This window comes from Nomascus leucogenys, chromosome 22a, assembly GCF_006542625.1.
Source record: "Nomascus leucogenys isolate Asia chromosome 22a, Asia_NLE_v1, whole genome shotgun sequence".
Lineage (NCBI taxonomy): Eukaryota > Metazoa > Chordata > Mammalia > Primates > Hylobatidae > Nomascus > Nomascus leucogenys.
The window spans coordinates 41,304,628-41,320,254 of record NC_044402.1 but is presented as its reverse complement, the minus strand read 5'-3'; the positions used below and the strand labels follow the sequence as shown (position 1 = coordinate 41,320,254).

Sequence of the window (15,627 nt, the reverse complement as noted above, 5' to 3'; positions counted from 1 at the left end):
TCCTGCATCTATGACAAGAATTCTGCTACTGCTTGATGAAAAGGGGGTCACCGAAAACTCTGGATTTCTTTATGCTTATTTGATTCCAATGAGGGGGCAAGTAAAGGCTCTGAGAGCCTGATGGTTGGTTTCTCTGAACTCAGTAAAACATTGTAAAAATAGTACATGAAAATAAAAGGTAAATGAAACTGATAAAATTTTATTATTGTCTTGTAAGTGTGCAGAAAATGATACTCTGTCTTAGTTTTCCCTTAGTTGTATCAAAGTCTTGAAAATTTAGCCTTTACCAAAGCATTTTGTTTTCCATCTAGGCATAACACTTCTGCTCTAAACTCATATAAACTATTGGAACATATTCCTCAATTACTGCAAAAAATCCTTCAATTTCCTAGTAATTAGTTACAGAAGAAAGCTATTATGATAAAAACAGATGGTATTTGTTCTAGCATACAAGTGAATAATTTATGTTTCATATGAGAGTAGAAGTCACAGCATCAAATGATCAAAGCTGAATAGAATTTTTATCAGTAGGTTTTTCGTATCCTCCCTTCCAAATTTCATCCTCTCCTTTCTTGAAGAGGTTAACAAAGACAAAGTGTGGCCTGCCTGTGTTCTCTCAGCTTAGTCACTTTCATGTCTTTGAAACCAAATAATGCCGTGGGGCTGAGACCTTCTCAGCTGAATCCATGAAAAATAGTTCATCTTTTTCACAAACTGGTAAACAAGTGAAGCATTTCAATTCACACATTGGGAATGTCACCATTTACCATGTGATTTGTTGATTAGGGAACAAAAAGGAGAGATGGTGAAGTGAGCAGTTAAGAGTAAGAATTTAGAAGCCTGTTTGCCTGGGTTTGAATCTGATCTTGAATGCTTATAACTGTATAATCTGGGCTAAGTTGCTTAACTTTCTGACTACCATTTGTTGTGGGGATTAAATGAATATATGTATTTGAAATTCTGGCTCATGATAAGTGCTCAGTAATTGTTAGCTGATTATAAAAGCTACTATAAAATCTTCTATAATATTGAGAAACTAAGAAGTCACTTGTGTTCAGGGAGAGAAAAATTACCATTTCGGTAGTTAATTATTTAGTAAATAAGCAAGAAAAGAAGAATACATGACCTAAAATAATAATGAAGCCCTTATATGTACAATGTGCTGTATCAGGACATTTGTCTACTGATAGCAGTATAAATTATTGCTTTTACCTGGAAAGAACTTGTCCTTAAAAATTTATTCCATAAATTAAGTGAGGAACAAGATAAAATACATAAAAACATAACCAATAGTTAAAATTATAAGTATGTGGACAATTAAGTTTTAAAGGTATTTTCAGTAGGAGATCACTGTGTTACAGAAAAGTCAAGGGGAGGCATCATGGGGAAATAGAAAATTTAATCAGGCTTTAAAGGGCAGACACACATTAAATTTGTTCATTATACAATTATTTCTTAAATAGGCAACAGGTGTTTTTGTAGGTTTGATGAATAGAATAATAAACAAAATAGACAAATTCAGACACCAAAAGAGCTTCCCTCATGAGGCTTGAGTCTAGCTTTGTCTACAGTGTTCAACTTTCTCTTACAGAAATATCCTATGAGGATTTTGTTCTAACATAGATATTGCTGTTGCTTACTATAACAATTGACCTGTTTTATGTGATGATTAAAAGATAAGGTTTTTTTGTTTTGTTTTTGGAAACAGTATCACTATGTTGCCAAGGCTGGTCACAAACTCCTGGGCTCAAGCGATCCACCTGTCTCAGCCAACTGAGTAGCTGGGACTATAGGCCCACACTAGCACACCTGGCCAAGGTCTAAGTATTTAAGTGCTGTATCTGTCACTTACTAAATTATGTGGCCATGGACAAGTTACTTAATTTAGAGCATCTACACATCATCAATTTTAATAACATACATGATTTTAATAACTTTAATTTTAATAACTTTAATAATTTTAATAACTTTACATGACTGTAAAGATTGAATTAAATTAAATGATTTAATTACATGATTGAATTTAGTCAAAAATAATTTTTCAGCTGATGATAGTTATTCTAGAATGTGGATGAAATGTGGATAAAACAGAACATAAGATAAAATAACTAAAAAATTTAAGTATAGATTAAGGTTTAGCTTTCCACTCTCCTGCTATTGATTATGTTATTTTACTATGGTTAGGGCTGAGTCACCCTTTATTTCCTATTGACCTTATTCCATCCAATTATTTGAACTGACTGTAATGGCTTCCTTGTTTGGTTTCTTTAGTTCACAGGTTTTATGCACAGAATGAAACATTCTTGCCCTGGTGTAACTTAATGTAAATTCTAAGATGAATTCGCGTGAGCAGGTCTCAGATATAATACTATTACATTGAGCTACGGTGCCAATAATTAGATCTGTATCTGGGGGCTCATTTAACTGGTTTCTGCATTGAAAGGAGGGAAAATAACCTTTCTAGGCTTTCCTTGGGGAGGAATGCTTTTTGGGCATTCAATTTATAACTCGTACATACATGGTAGATGCTCAGGAAGTACTATAGAAGAAAAAAAAGGAAGGATAACAATCTAGCAGACAAACAAGCATCACTCTCCAACAAATCGGCACCTGGTCCTACCAAGGTCCTTTTCCACGTTACCTCTTCAGACATCGGGAGGAGCTTTGTGATCTGTGCATGGGGGAATGGATCTTGTTTGTGGTTGGCTGGGAGGACTCTCAGCTTCCTGTAATAACAGAACTATGAATATTCACTCAGAGAAACAAGCTATTGGCTTGGTAGTGTTTTAGAGCTCCCAGACCCCAACCAGAGTCCGCAGTAAGTCTCATGGATAAAGTGGAGAAGCCCTTGGGAGTTTAGTTCTCGATTTTCTCTTGGCAGCTGTGCTGTGAGTTTTGGGGCTCTGGAAATATCATTGAAAAGAGCAGTTTGTAGTATCTTCTTTAAAAGTCTGCACTTGGACACAGGAAGGGGAGCATCACACACCGGGGCCTGTTGTGGGGTGGGGGGATGGGGGAAGGATAACATTAGGGGATATACCTAATGTAAATGACGAGTTAATGGGTGCAGCACACCAACATGGCACATGTATACATATGCAACGAACCTGCACGTTGTGCACATGTACCCTAGAACGTGAAGTATAATAAAAATAAATAAAATAAAATAAAAGTCTGGAAGTTATAGAAGGGTGGTTAGGGCCTCTGTGCTCACCTGTGGGGACTTGAAAAGAGAGTATATCTTCCAAAAGTAGTCAGCCATGAATGAATGTCCTCTGTCTGTGGTTCTCTGTTTAAACAGGGGTGAACAGCCTCCGTATTCTGGAGTAGAGTCCTTCATTCCTGAGTATCCAGGAGGGAATGCACACCATTCTTAATTTTATTTATGAGGAGAGAACGTTCTCTAACTTCTACTGGTTCTGGCAGGGTCTGGAAAAGGACTTGTGTCTTTGACCTTAATTCAATCAAGCCAGATGGAGCAGGGAGACAAAACGTTTTAAAGAAGCGCTTGGAAAAGAGAAGTTTTATAGTGTTTTGAATATGCTGGTCTCTCATCCTGGAGATTCAGGCACCTACTTCTGTGCTTTGAGGCACAGGGTCCCCAAACACCTGCAGCCTGTACCACAACCTGCATCCAGGACCCTTCACACAGGCCTTGCCTTGCAGGTGTGAGTGAAGGTGTTGTCTTTATATGTAGAGGGAACTTCTTTACAACCTCTGTCTCCAAACAGAAGTGAAGGATAATGCAGAATCTTTCTTATGTGATGAAGCTGAATTTATATTAAATTAAATTTCATTTTGTTATTATTGAAATTTCATTCTTTAATGTAGATTCTGCTGTGCTGGTTCTGGGCCTGTTTGCCCACCGATCCCTTCCACTGCTCTGTCCTTTACTCTAAAGGGGCAGAACACTGTGGCACAGGCTCTAAGGCCAAGAGGCAAGTTTTCTCCATGCTATACCCTCACCAACAGTATTTTACCCATTTGCTTGTAAATTCATGATGTTTCCTGTATTTGTATCATCTATATTATTATTTACTTAATTTAATATTAAATTAACTTTTTAAAATTATTATTATACTTTAAGTCTTAGGGTACTTGCACGCAATGTGTAGGTTTGTTACATATGTATCCATGTGCCATGTTGGTGTGCTGCACCCATTAACTCGTCATTTAGCATTAGGTGTATCTCCTAATGCTATGTTGAGTAGACATCAAAACTATGTAAAATATTGTTCTTATTTTAATGGATACTATCAGTGAAACCATATTTTATATAAACTATACATCTGATATGCAGGCTGTATTTGTTTCTGATACAAATTAAAATAACATTACATGTATAACAATAAAAAAGACCATCTGTGTACTGCCTAACATGACCTCCTATGTTAACCACAATTTAGAAAATACTGATTCAGCTCATGTCCCTCATTTAATAGATGAAAAAAGTAGAATCAGCAGGGACAGCATCACTTACTCAAAGCGTGAATTACAGCAAAATGGAAGTTAGGAATGGAACACAGACATTCTGGCCCCTTGTCACTTGCTTTTTCAATGAAGGATGTAAAGCAAGATTCAGTGTTTGAAGAAAGGAGTGGTATGTTGTAATTTTAAACTAAATTATGCTTTTATTACTTAATTATATGTTCATTAGAATAAATTAGGAGATATAAACACCCAGAAAAGATAGAACACTCCTATAATTTCGTAACCTAGAAATGATAGCTGTTCGAATGTAAAAAAATTTTTGGTGCACATATAAAGCTATATTTTTGTATAAATGTGGTTTATAATATATCAAGTATTTATTAGCACACTTTTCTTTCAACTTTATGTTTAGGTATTTTCAACTCAGGAAGCATATATTGAGGGAATAATTTTAAATTATTGCCGAGTTTCCATTATATAAATATGCTTTTTTAAAAAATGTTTTTTTGGTATTGTTTCTACTTACACAGTATTATAGACAATGTTTTTATTAACATCATTAAAAATGTAGCTTTAATGGAAGTGGAGTTACTTAAATAAAGAAAAACACAGGATACTGAATCCCTTATTTCCATGAAGCTGTTTCTCACCAAACTGTAATTTCAACAGTAGCACATGATGATGTTAATTTTACAATATTTTACCAATTGTAAACATTATTATTTTAAATTAGCTTCCATTTTGTTAAGTAAAATATTCAGTTTTATTTTAATTTGTGATTTTATACCTTTATTAAAATAAATAAATAAAGTGAGACGAGAAAACATCAGATTCCATCACACAGAATAAGTATCCTTTAATACAGTAACATGTACTTTTTGAAAGGGTGAAAAATACTGCTCTGGTCCAAGCTACCTTCTAACTGGTCTCTCTTTACTCAAGGCAATCAATTCTCTATGTCCTTGCTACTCAAAGTGTGAGCCAGCATTGTCTGAACTTGTACTGATTCTCAGGCTCCACCCTAGGCTGATTGAATTCGAATCTGCATTTTATCAAGATTTCCAGGTGATTCTATCACATCAAAGTTTAAGAAGCACCCATCTGATGAGTTGCCAGAATGATTTTTTATTTTATTTTATTATTATTCTACTCTAAATTTTAGGGTACATGTGCACAATGTGCAGGTTTGTTACATATGTATATATGTGCCATGCTGGTGTGCTGCACCCATTAACTCGTCATTTAGCATTAGGTATATCTCCTAATGCTATCCCTCCCCCCTCCCCCCACTCCACAACAGAACAGTCCCCGGAGTGTGATGTTCCCCTTCCTGTGTCCATGTGTTCTCATTGTTCAATTCCCACCTATGAGTGAGAACATGCGGTGTTTGGATTTTTTGTCCTTGCCATAGTTTGCTGAGAATGGTGGTTTCCAGCCTCACCCACGTCCTGAATGGTATTGCCTAGGTTTTCTTGCAGGATTTTAATGGTTTTAGGTCTAACATTTAAGTCTTTAATCCATCTTGAATTAATTTTTGTATAAGGTGTAAGGAAGGGATCCAGTTTCAGCTTTCTACCTATGGCTAGCCAGTTTTCCCAGCACCATTTATTAAATAGGGAATCCCTTCCCCATTGCTTATTTTTGTCAGGTTTGTCAAAGATCAGATGGTTGTAGATATGTGGCATTATTTCTGAGGGCTCTGTTCTGTTCCATTGATCTATAGTTCTGTTTTGGTACCAGTACCATGCTGTTTTGGTTACTGTAGCCTTGTAGTATAGTTTGATGTCAGGTAGCGTGATGCCTCCAGCTTTGTTCTTTTGGCTTAGCATTGACTTGGCAATGCGGGCTCCTTTTGGTTCCATATGAACTTTAAAGTAGTTTTTTTCCAATTCTGTGAAGAAAGTCATTGGTAGCTTGATGGGGATGGCATTGAATCTATAAATTACTTTGGACAGTGTGGCCATTTTCACGATATTGATTCTTCCTACCCATGAGCATGGAATGTTCTTCCATTTGTTTATATCATTTTTTAAAGTATAAATAAAGAGCTTTCTCCACTTGTCAAACATGCTTCAATGGCTTTCTATTGCTCCTGGAATAAAGTGTGGTGGCTTTCAGGCTGTGGTATAAAAGGATCTATATAATTGGAACCTCCCTTGGCCCTTCGGCTTTAAATTCTCTTTTCCTGGCTCTCTGTGCGGCAAAATTTCTGATTCTCTTTTAATTTTCTGAACTTGCCGTGTCCTTTCCCACATGTAGGCTCTCTTTCATCCATCCAAAATGCTCTTCCCCTAAATCTTACTGAGCCTGACTCAACCAGAGTCATCCTTCTGGTCTCAGCTCAAATGTTACTACTGTAGAAAAAAACCTACTGACCTCTGCTGCTCTTCCTGACTAATGTAGCCATCTGTAATCCTCCCCCAACTCTATCAGAACACTCTGGTTATTTCTCTTATGTTAATTATCATAACATATGTTACATTTTTGGTTTATTTGCCAGTATGTTCCTTGCCCATTCCTTCTATTAGAATACAATCTTTATGATGTCAGGGGTATTGCTGGTTTAGTTCATGGCTTGATTCTTTTTGTTTTTTTCTTTTTTTTTTCCAACTTTTATTTTAGGTTCTGAGGATACATAAACAGGTTTGTTATATGCGTAAATTGTATGTCACAGGGACTCGGTGAAAAGATTATTCCATCACCCAGGTAATGAGCATAGTACTTGATAGGTAGTTTTTGGATCTTCACCCTCTTCCTACTCTCCACCTTCAAGTAGGCCCCAGTGTCTGGTGTTTCCTTTTTGTCTTCATGTATAATCAACGTTTAGCTCCCACTTATAAGTGAGAACATGTAGTGTTTGATTTTCTGTTCCTGTATTAATTTGCTTAGGATAATGGCCTTTAACTGTATCGATGTTGGTGCATAGGACAAGATTTCATTCATTTTTATGGCTGCATAGTATTCCATGGTATATATGTACCACATTTTCTTTTTCCAGTACATCATTGCTACGCATCTAGATTGTTTCCACATCTTTGCTATTGTGAATAGTGCTGCAATGAACATGTGTGTGCGAGTGTCTTTATGGTAGAATTATTTATATTTCTTTGAGTATATACCCAGTAATAAGATTGATGGGTCTGATAGTGTTTGTTTTATGTTATTTGATAAATCTCCAAATGGCTTTCCACAGTGGCTGAACTAAGTTACATTCTCACCAGTGGTATAAAAGCATTCCCTTTTCTCCCCAACCTTGCCAGTATCTGTTATTTTTTTTACTTTTTAGTAATAGCCTTTTTGATTGGTATGAGATGGTATCTCGTTGTGGTTTTGATTTGTATTTATCTAATGATTAATGATGTTGAGCATTGTTTATATGCTTGGTGGTTGCATTGATGTCTTCTTTTGAGAAGTGTCTGTTCATGTCGTTTTCCCACTTTGTCTGTTCATGTTGTTTGTTTTTTGCTTGTTAATTTGCTGAAGTTTCTTATAGGTTCTGGATATTACACCTTTGTCTGATATATAGTTTGCAAATATTTTCTTACATTCTGTAGGTTGCCTGTTTACTCTGTTGATAGTTTCCTTTGCTGTGTAAAAGTTCTTTAGTGTAATTAGGTCCCGTTTGTCAATGTTTGGATCTTTTTGCAATTGCTTTTGGAGTCTTTGTCATGAAATCTTTGCAAGGCCTCCAGAATATAATTTCATAAGTTTTCTTCTAGGGTTTTTATAGTTTTAAGTTTTACATTTACATCTTTATTTAGTCCATCTTGAATTTATTTTTGTATATGGTAAAACAAAGAGATCCAGTTTCAGTCTTCTGCATATGGCTAGACAGTTACCCCAGTACCATTTATTGAATAGGGAGACCTTTCCCCATTGGTTGTTTTGTTGGCTGTGTCGAAGATCAGGTGATCATAGGTGTGTGGCTTTGTTTATTGGTTCTCTATTCTGTTCCAATGGTTTATGTGTCCATTTTTGTATTATCACCAAGGCTAAGTTTTGGTTACTTAGCCTTGTACTACAATTTGAATTTGGGTAGTGTGATGTCTCCAGTTTTGTTCCTTCTTTTGTTAAGGATTGCTTTGGCTATTCAGGCTCTTTTTTTGGTTCCATATGAATTTTAGAATGGCTTCTGCTAATTCTGTGAAAAATGACAATGATAATTTGATAGGAATACTGTTGAATCTGTAGATTGCTTTGGGCAGTATGGACATTTTGAGGACACTGATTCTTCCAATCTATGAGCATGAAATGTGTTTCCATTTGTTTTTGTGGTCTATGATTTCTTTCAGCTGTGTTTTGTAATTCTTATTTTAGGTATCTTTCACCTCCCTGGTTAGCTGTATTCCTAGATAAATTTTTTTGTGTGGCTATAGTGAATGGGATTGTATTCCTGATTTTGCTCTCAGCTTGGAGGTTTTCAGTTTATAGAAATGCTATTTATTCTTGTACACTGATTTTATATCCTAAAACTTTGCTGAAGTTGTTTATTAGGAGCCTTTTAGCAGAGGCCATGGAGTTTTCTAGGTAAAAAGTCATATAGTCTGTGAGGATAGAGAGTTTGACTTCCTCTCTTCCTATTTGGATGCTATTTATTTCTTTCTCTTGCCTGAACATTCTGGCTAGGACATCCAGTACTATGTTGAATAGGAGTGGTGAGAGTGAGCATCTTTGTCATGTTTTGGTTCTCAAAGGGAATGCTTCCAGCTTTTGCTTGCTCACTATAATATTGGCTGTGGATTTGTAATAGACGGCTCTTATTATTTTGAGGTATGTTTCTTTAATGCCTACTTTGTTGAGGAGTTTTAATCTGAAAGGATTTTGAATTTCATCAAATGTTTTTTATGTCTATTGAGGTGATAATGTAGTTTTTTTTTTAGTTCTGTTCATGTGATGAATCACATTTATTGATTTGTATATTTAAACAACCTTGCATTTCAGAAATAAAGACTACTTGATTGTGCTGGATTAGCTGTGGGATTTGGTTTGGTAGTATTTTGTTTAGGATTTTTGCATGTATATTCATCAAGGATATTGGCCTAAAGTTTTCTTCTTTTGTTGTGTCTCTTCTAGGCTTTGGTATCAGAATAATGCTGGCCTCGTAGAATGAGGTAAAGAGGAGCTCCTAGTCCTCAATATTTTGGAATAGCTTCAAAAAGTACCAGCTCTTCTTTATATGTCTGGTAGATTTTGGCTATGAATCTTTCTAGTCCAGGGCTTTTTTCTTGTTGTAGGTTTTTATTACTAACTCAATTTCAGAACTCCTTATTGGTCAGTTCAGAATATTTATTTCTTCCTGATTCAATCTTGGGAGGTTGTATTTTTCCAGGAATTTACCCATTTCTTCTAGGTTTTCTGGTTTATCTGCATAGAGGTGTTCATAATAGTCTCTGAGGGATTGTTGTACTGTTCCTGTGTCATTTCTGATTGCATTTATTTGGATCTTCTCTGTTTTTTCTTTATTAGTCTATCAGTATAGCAATCATTTTTATTCTCTCAAATAAAAACCATTTGGTTTTATTCATCTTTTGTATGGTTTTTCATCTCCATTTCATTCAGTTCAGCTCTAAGTTTGTTATTTCTCTTCTTCTGCCAGCTTTGGGGTGGGTTTACTCTTGGGTTTTTTTAGTTACTCTAGATGTGATGTTAGGTTGGTAATTTGGGATCTTTCTAACTTTTTGATGTGGGTGTTTAGCACTATGAACTTTCTTTTCAACACTAGTTTAGCTGTGTCTCAGTGATTCTGTTATGTTTTATCTTTGTTTTCATTAGTTTCAATGAATCTCTTGCTTTTTCCTTAGTTTCATTGTTTACTGAAAAGTCATTCAGGGGCAGGTTGTTTAATTTCCACATAACTGTATGGTCTTGAGAGATCCTCTTGGTATTGATTTCTATTTTTATTGCACTATAGTCCAAGAGTATGGTTGGTATAATTTGGAGATTTTTGAATTTTTTGAGAATTGCTTTATAGTCAAGCATGTGGTTGATTTTAGAGTGCAGATAAGAAGAGTGTGTATTCTGAGGTTGTTGGGTCGAGTGCCCTATAGATGTCTGTTAGGTCCATTTGGTCATATGTCGAGTTTATATCCCAAATATCTTTGCTATGTTTCTGCTTCAATAATCTGTCTAATACTGTCAGTGGGGAGTTTAAGTCTACCAGTATTATTGCTTGGTTATCTAGGTCTCTTCATAGGACTCTAAGAATTTGCTTTATGAATCTGGGTGCTCCAGCGTTGGATACATACTTATTTAGGATAGTTAGGTCTTCTTGTTAAATTGAACACTTATCATTATTCATTATTTAATGCCCTTCCTTGTGCATTTTCATTATTGTATTTAGAAAGTCTGTTCTAACTGAAATTAGAAAAAGTAACCTCTGCTCTTTTTGGTTTTCTATTTACTTTGCCGATTTTTCACTGTCTCTTTACTTTGAGCCTATGTGTGTCACTGCTTGTGAAATGTGTCTCTAGGAGACAGCATACAGTTGGGTCTTGCTTCTTTATCCAAATTGCTACCCTCTGCCTTTTAAGTGGGGCATTTACTCTGTTCATGTTTAAGTTTAATATTGATATGTGTGGATTTGACCCTGTCTTCGTGTTGTTAGCTGGTTGTTATGTAGACCTGATTGTGCAATTTCACCAGGCATGGTGCGTGATGCCTGTAATTCCAACACTTTGGCAGGACAAGGTGGGCAAATTGCTTGAGCCCAGTAGTTTGAGACCAGCCTGGGTAATATGGCAAAACCCTGTCTCTACAAAAAAATAAAAAAAATTAGCTGTGTGATGGTGTGTGCTTGTAGTCCCAGCAGGCTGAAGCAGGAGGATTGATTGAGCCTGACCAGTCAATGCTGCAGTGAGCCATGATTGTACCGCTGCACTCCAGCCTGGGTAACAGAATGAGACCCTGACTCAAGAAGAAAGAAAGAAAGGAGAGAAGGAGAGAAAGAGAGAAAGAAAGAAAGAAGAAAGAAAGAAAGAAGAAAGAAGAAAGAAAGAAAGAAAGAAAGAAAGAAAGAAAGAAAGAAAGAAATATAGATAGATGGTGGAGCTGTTTTACAGTGTCAATGGTGTGTCCTAATTGTGTTTTTGTGGTGGCTTGTAGCAATCTTTTTTCCCCATGTTTAAGCATTTCTTTAGGGACCTCTTATAAAGCAGGTCTGGAGGTTACAAATTTCTTTAGCATTTGCTTGTCTGAAAATAATTTTGTATTTCCTTTGCTGATAAAGCTTAGTGTGGTTGGCTATGAAATTCTTGTTTGGAATTTATTTTCTTTAAGGATGCTGAACATAAGCCCCTAATGTCCTCTGGTTTATGGGGTTTCTACTGAAAAGTTCACTGTTATTTTGATGGAGTTTCCTTAGTAGATGACCAGCCCCTTCCCTCTAGTGGCCTTTAATATTTTTTCTTTCCCATTAACCTTGGAGAATCTAATGACGACGTGTCTTGGAGATGGTTGTCTTGTATAATGTCTTGCTGAGGCTCCCTGAGTTTCCTGAATTTGAGTGTTGACTTTTCTGGTGAGGTTGGGAAAATTTTTATGGACAATATTCTCAAATATGTTTCCCAAGTTCCTTGCTCTTTCTCTCTCTCTTTCAGGGATGCCATTGAATTATAAATTTGGTCTCTTTACATAATCCTATATTTTTCAGAATTTTTGTTCGTTACTTTTTATTCTTTTTTGTTTATTTTTGTCTGACTGAGTTGATTCCAAGAACTCTTCTTTGACCTCTGAGATTCTTTCCTCAGCTTGCTGTATTCTCCTGTTAATACTTAACAATTGTATTATAAAGTTCTTGTAATGAGTTTTTCAGCTCTGTCAGAACAGTTTGGTTCTTTCTTAAAATGGCTATTTTGTGTTTCAGATCTCATATTATTTTATTTCTTTATGTTGTTTAGACTCCTTGGATTGGGTTTCAATTTTCTTATGAATCTCGATGTTCTTACATCCAAATTGTGACTTCTCTGTGTGTCATTTCAGCCATTTCAGCCTGGTTAACAACCATTGCCTGGGAGCTAGTGTGGTTGTTTGGAAGTAAGAAGACACTGTAGCTTCTTGGGGTGCCAAAGTTGTTGTGTTGGTTATTTATCATCTGTGTAGGCTGATGATCCTTTAATATTTGAAGTTCTTGTCCTTTGAATGGTTTTTTTTACTTTTATATTATTTTATGCCATTGAGGGATTTGACTGTGGAATAAGTTGAGTTCAGTCAACTGGCTTCATTTCTGGATGATTTCAGGGGTCCCGGGTTCAGATGAGCATTTCTGCACTGCATGCTGTAACCCTATGGGGTTGGGACCAGGCCCACTGCTTTGTTCTCTGGCCCCTTTAGGTTAAGTACCCACTGAACCAGAGGGGCTGAGGTGTTACTGGTTTGCTGACATCAACACTCCACTTGGGGGTGCTGGCGAAAGCACTTCATTGAACTTGTGGCAGCAGTATCTGTGCTCATGTACACATGTGCCAGTGGCAATGGGGGGAGGGTGTGGATGTGTGTCAGCAGTGGCCTGTCTGCAGAAGCTCTCTGATGGTTAGGCAGAGTTTGCTGGTGAAGTAGCTATGGCATCAGTTGCCAGGAAGTGCCCTGGTTGGACACCTAAGGCAGAGTTGCAAGTAGGCATGGTCAGGTAGGGACCCCAGAAGAGGTCAGCAGACAAGCGGGTGCTCAGATCAGACTAGTCCTGACCCATGGGCAAGACAACCCTACTCTGTCCAGGTCTGACAGTCAACAAAGGCTAGAGCCACATAAAGGAGCATGGTGCACCTTGGGGAATGGGCATCCCTACTGTGCTCACTGCCACTATTCCCATGCTAAACACTCTGGGCTTCACACAGGCTAGAGTCCTGTCACTGCCAGCACTCCAAGTAGCTCTCCCTGCCAGCTCAAATTTCTATGGGCATCATGGGGTCTCCTGCGGTTAGGATTCGAGAGGTCCATGGGAGGAGTTAGCAAATGCTCACCTATCTAATTCAGCCTTTCCTCGGGAGACATTGAGCATCATGAATGAGTCCCAGTGCTTGGCAGCCCAGGTTCCTCTCACTTTGGTCCAGGGTCTGAGTCTTCTCTCCATCCATTCTCAATGCATTCTTTCTGATGATACACTCAGAGAATGCAAGTCTTCCTGATGGTCTGATCTCTTGGTAGGAGAAGCTCTTTCTGGCTGTGTCTTACTGACCATCTTGGAGCTTCTTTCTGGCTTTATTCTTAGTGCCTAGAATAATGACTAGCTCATAGTAATCAGTCAAAATATCTACTGAATGAATGAAGAATGAAATTTGTTTGGCCCTCCTCTCTTTCTACCTTTTCCCTTTCTCTCATTCCCACTCTAGCAACTTTGACCTTTGTGTATGTTGTCTCTACTTCACTATGTGGGGCAGCTCAATTTTCTCTGGCCCTCACCCCCGGACTCAGAACCCAGTCGTTTTGTACTTAGTGGCTTCTATCAAATAGATTCACTCAGGGCCTCAACCTTTCCTCACTTAATTGACCTCACCTTATCAGATGTGATGTGAAGGACTGAGTCAACTCTTAAGGCTAGTAACCCGTAGTGAAATATCTAAAAGAAAAAAGACATACCTAAAAGATGTTTGGAAAGTACAAAAGTAACTTCTCAAGCCTAATAATTATGAGCACATATCAAAGTTTTATTTCAAATTACTGCAAGAGAAAAAGCTCTTCAAGAAACAAATTCAAATAATTAGCCTTGGCATATTGTTACAGGAATGAAGATTTTTAAAAATCTGGTTAAAGATCATTATTACATTCAAATGACAGTTGCATAATTACCCTGCTTTTGACTGCCTGTGTAGTGGCTATTAAGCTTCTCACAAGATTAATGGTCATTTGAGTTTGTAACACTAATTTTCCCGAAGGAATCTTTATTTCATTAAAGGATATTAGAAAATTGCTCAAGCATTTTATTGGAAGTGATGGTTAATTACCATATGGGGCTATGTATATTATATCCTCCAAAAAATGCCTGCTTCATACCAGTTTGGAGAAACTTATTATATCCTCCATAAAAGGCTTGTTTCATACCAGTTTGGAGAAACTTACCTTTCTCACATGTAATTTAAATCTTTACAAGTCTTTACAACTCCTTTAGTGAGGAGTTGTCAGGTCTTGGATTTTGTCCCTTCTTGCAAGCTAATAAGCTTGTTTCGTTGAGGCTGTCAATAAAAACACAGGGCTCTTTAGTAAGAGACAAAGGATTTTTATTACTTATGGCACAACAAACAGCATGAACATTGATATATTTCCATCAGTTTCTCCTCCCTTTAAGTCCTCAAAGGATGATGTAATGGGTAGTAAGGGATGCTATGCATGAAGTGGTAGTGTGTCACAGCTGAGGAACTCTGAGCTTAGGAAGTTCATTGCTTTTATAACAAGCACTTAGCCTGCTTGCTCTTTGTCTTAGAGGGAGACATTACCTCATCTCCCAAGATTGCTTGCTGGCATAACTCTGAGAAGTGACCCAGGTAGAATGCTCATGTCATTACACTGTTGGAACACTCATCAGGTCACGTTTGAGTACAACAGACTCATGGTGGACTGCCTTTCAATAATATCCACTCCATGGTCCTACACTGGGTTAGTTGCTAGAAATTTATTTTATGACTATGCCACTTTGTCAGTCATTCTGATTTGTGTAATTGAGAGATGTCATGACTAAATGCGTTACATTTGTCTCAAATAGCATTTAATTAAGGCTACTATCAGCAGAACTCTAAGAAGCAGAATGAGACCAACCTGCAGTATTAACCTTAATTATGCTTGACCCAGCCAAATGTAAGTTCCAAAGTACAGACAGCTAGCATGTAGTACTTTATCTATTATAACCCATACATGAAAGTTTAGACTGAAATGTTGATCTTTGTCTGAATTACCACAAAGAAAAAAAACCCTACTATTCCCAATATGGAGATGTTGTATGGCCCCTATTCCCCAGGCATAACCCAAAATGCACAAGTTAATCCAATTTGGGATTTATTATTAAACTTGATTTGGATAAGCATTGCATCACTTTGGTTAAACTACATGAGCAGTGTCAGTGCGTATTTGCAATATTTGCAACCTCTGTAGCCATTCATGACATAACCCAACTGTCAAGATATCAGGGGAAGCACATACATTTTTATCAGTCAATTTGAAACAAGGTTGTGCTGATTCTTGTGTTTGTATACTTATGAAGATGGGGAA

General features: G+C 37.0%; 3 gene segments (V, D, J or C); all 3 read left to right on the top strand.

Annotated features, from left to right (window-relative positions):
* Positions 1-15,627, top strand: part of LOC101176513 — a 651,183-nt gene that overhangs the window by 79,474 nt on the left and 556,082 nt on the right. The window contains 1 exon segment of the C gene segment in view: positions 10,437-10,440. Coding sequence covers positions 10,437-10,440 — 4 coding nt within the window.
* Positions 1-15,627, top strand: part of LOC101179644 — a 632,337-nt gene that overhangs the window by 108,362 nt on the left and 508,348 nt on the right.
* Positions 1-15,627, top strand: part of LOC101175986 — a 711,545-nt gene that overhangs the window by 194,424 nt on the left and 501,494 nt on the right.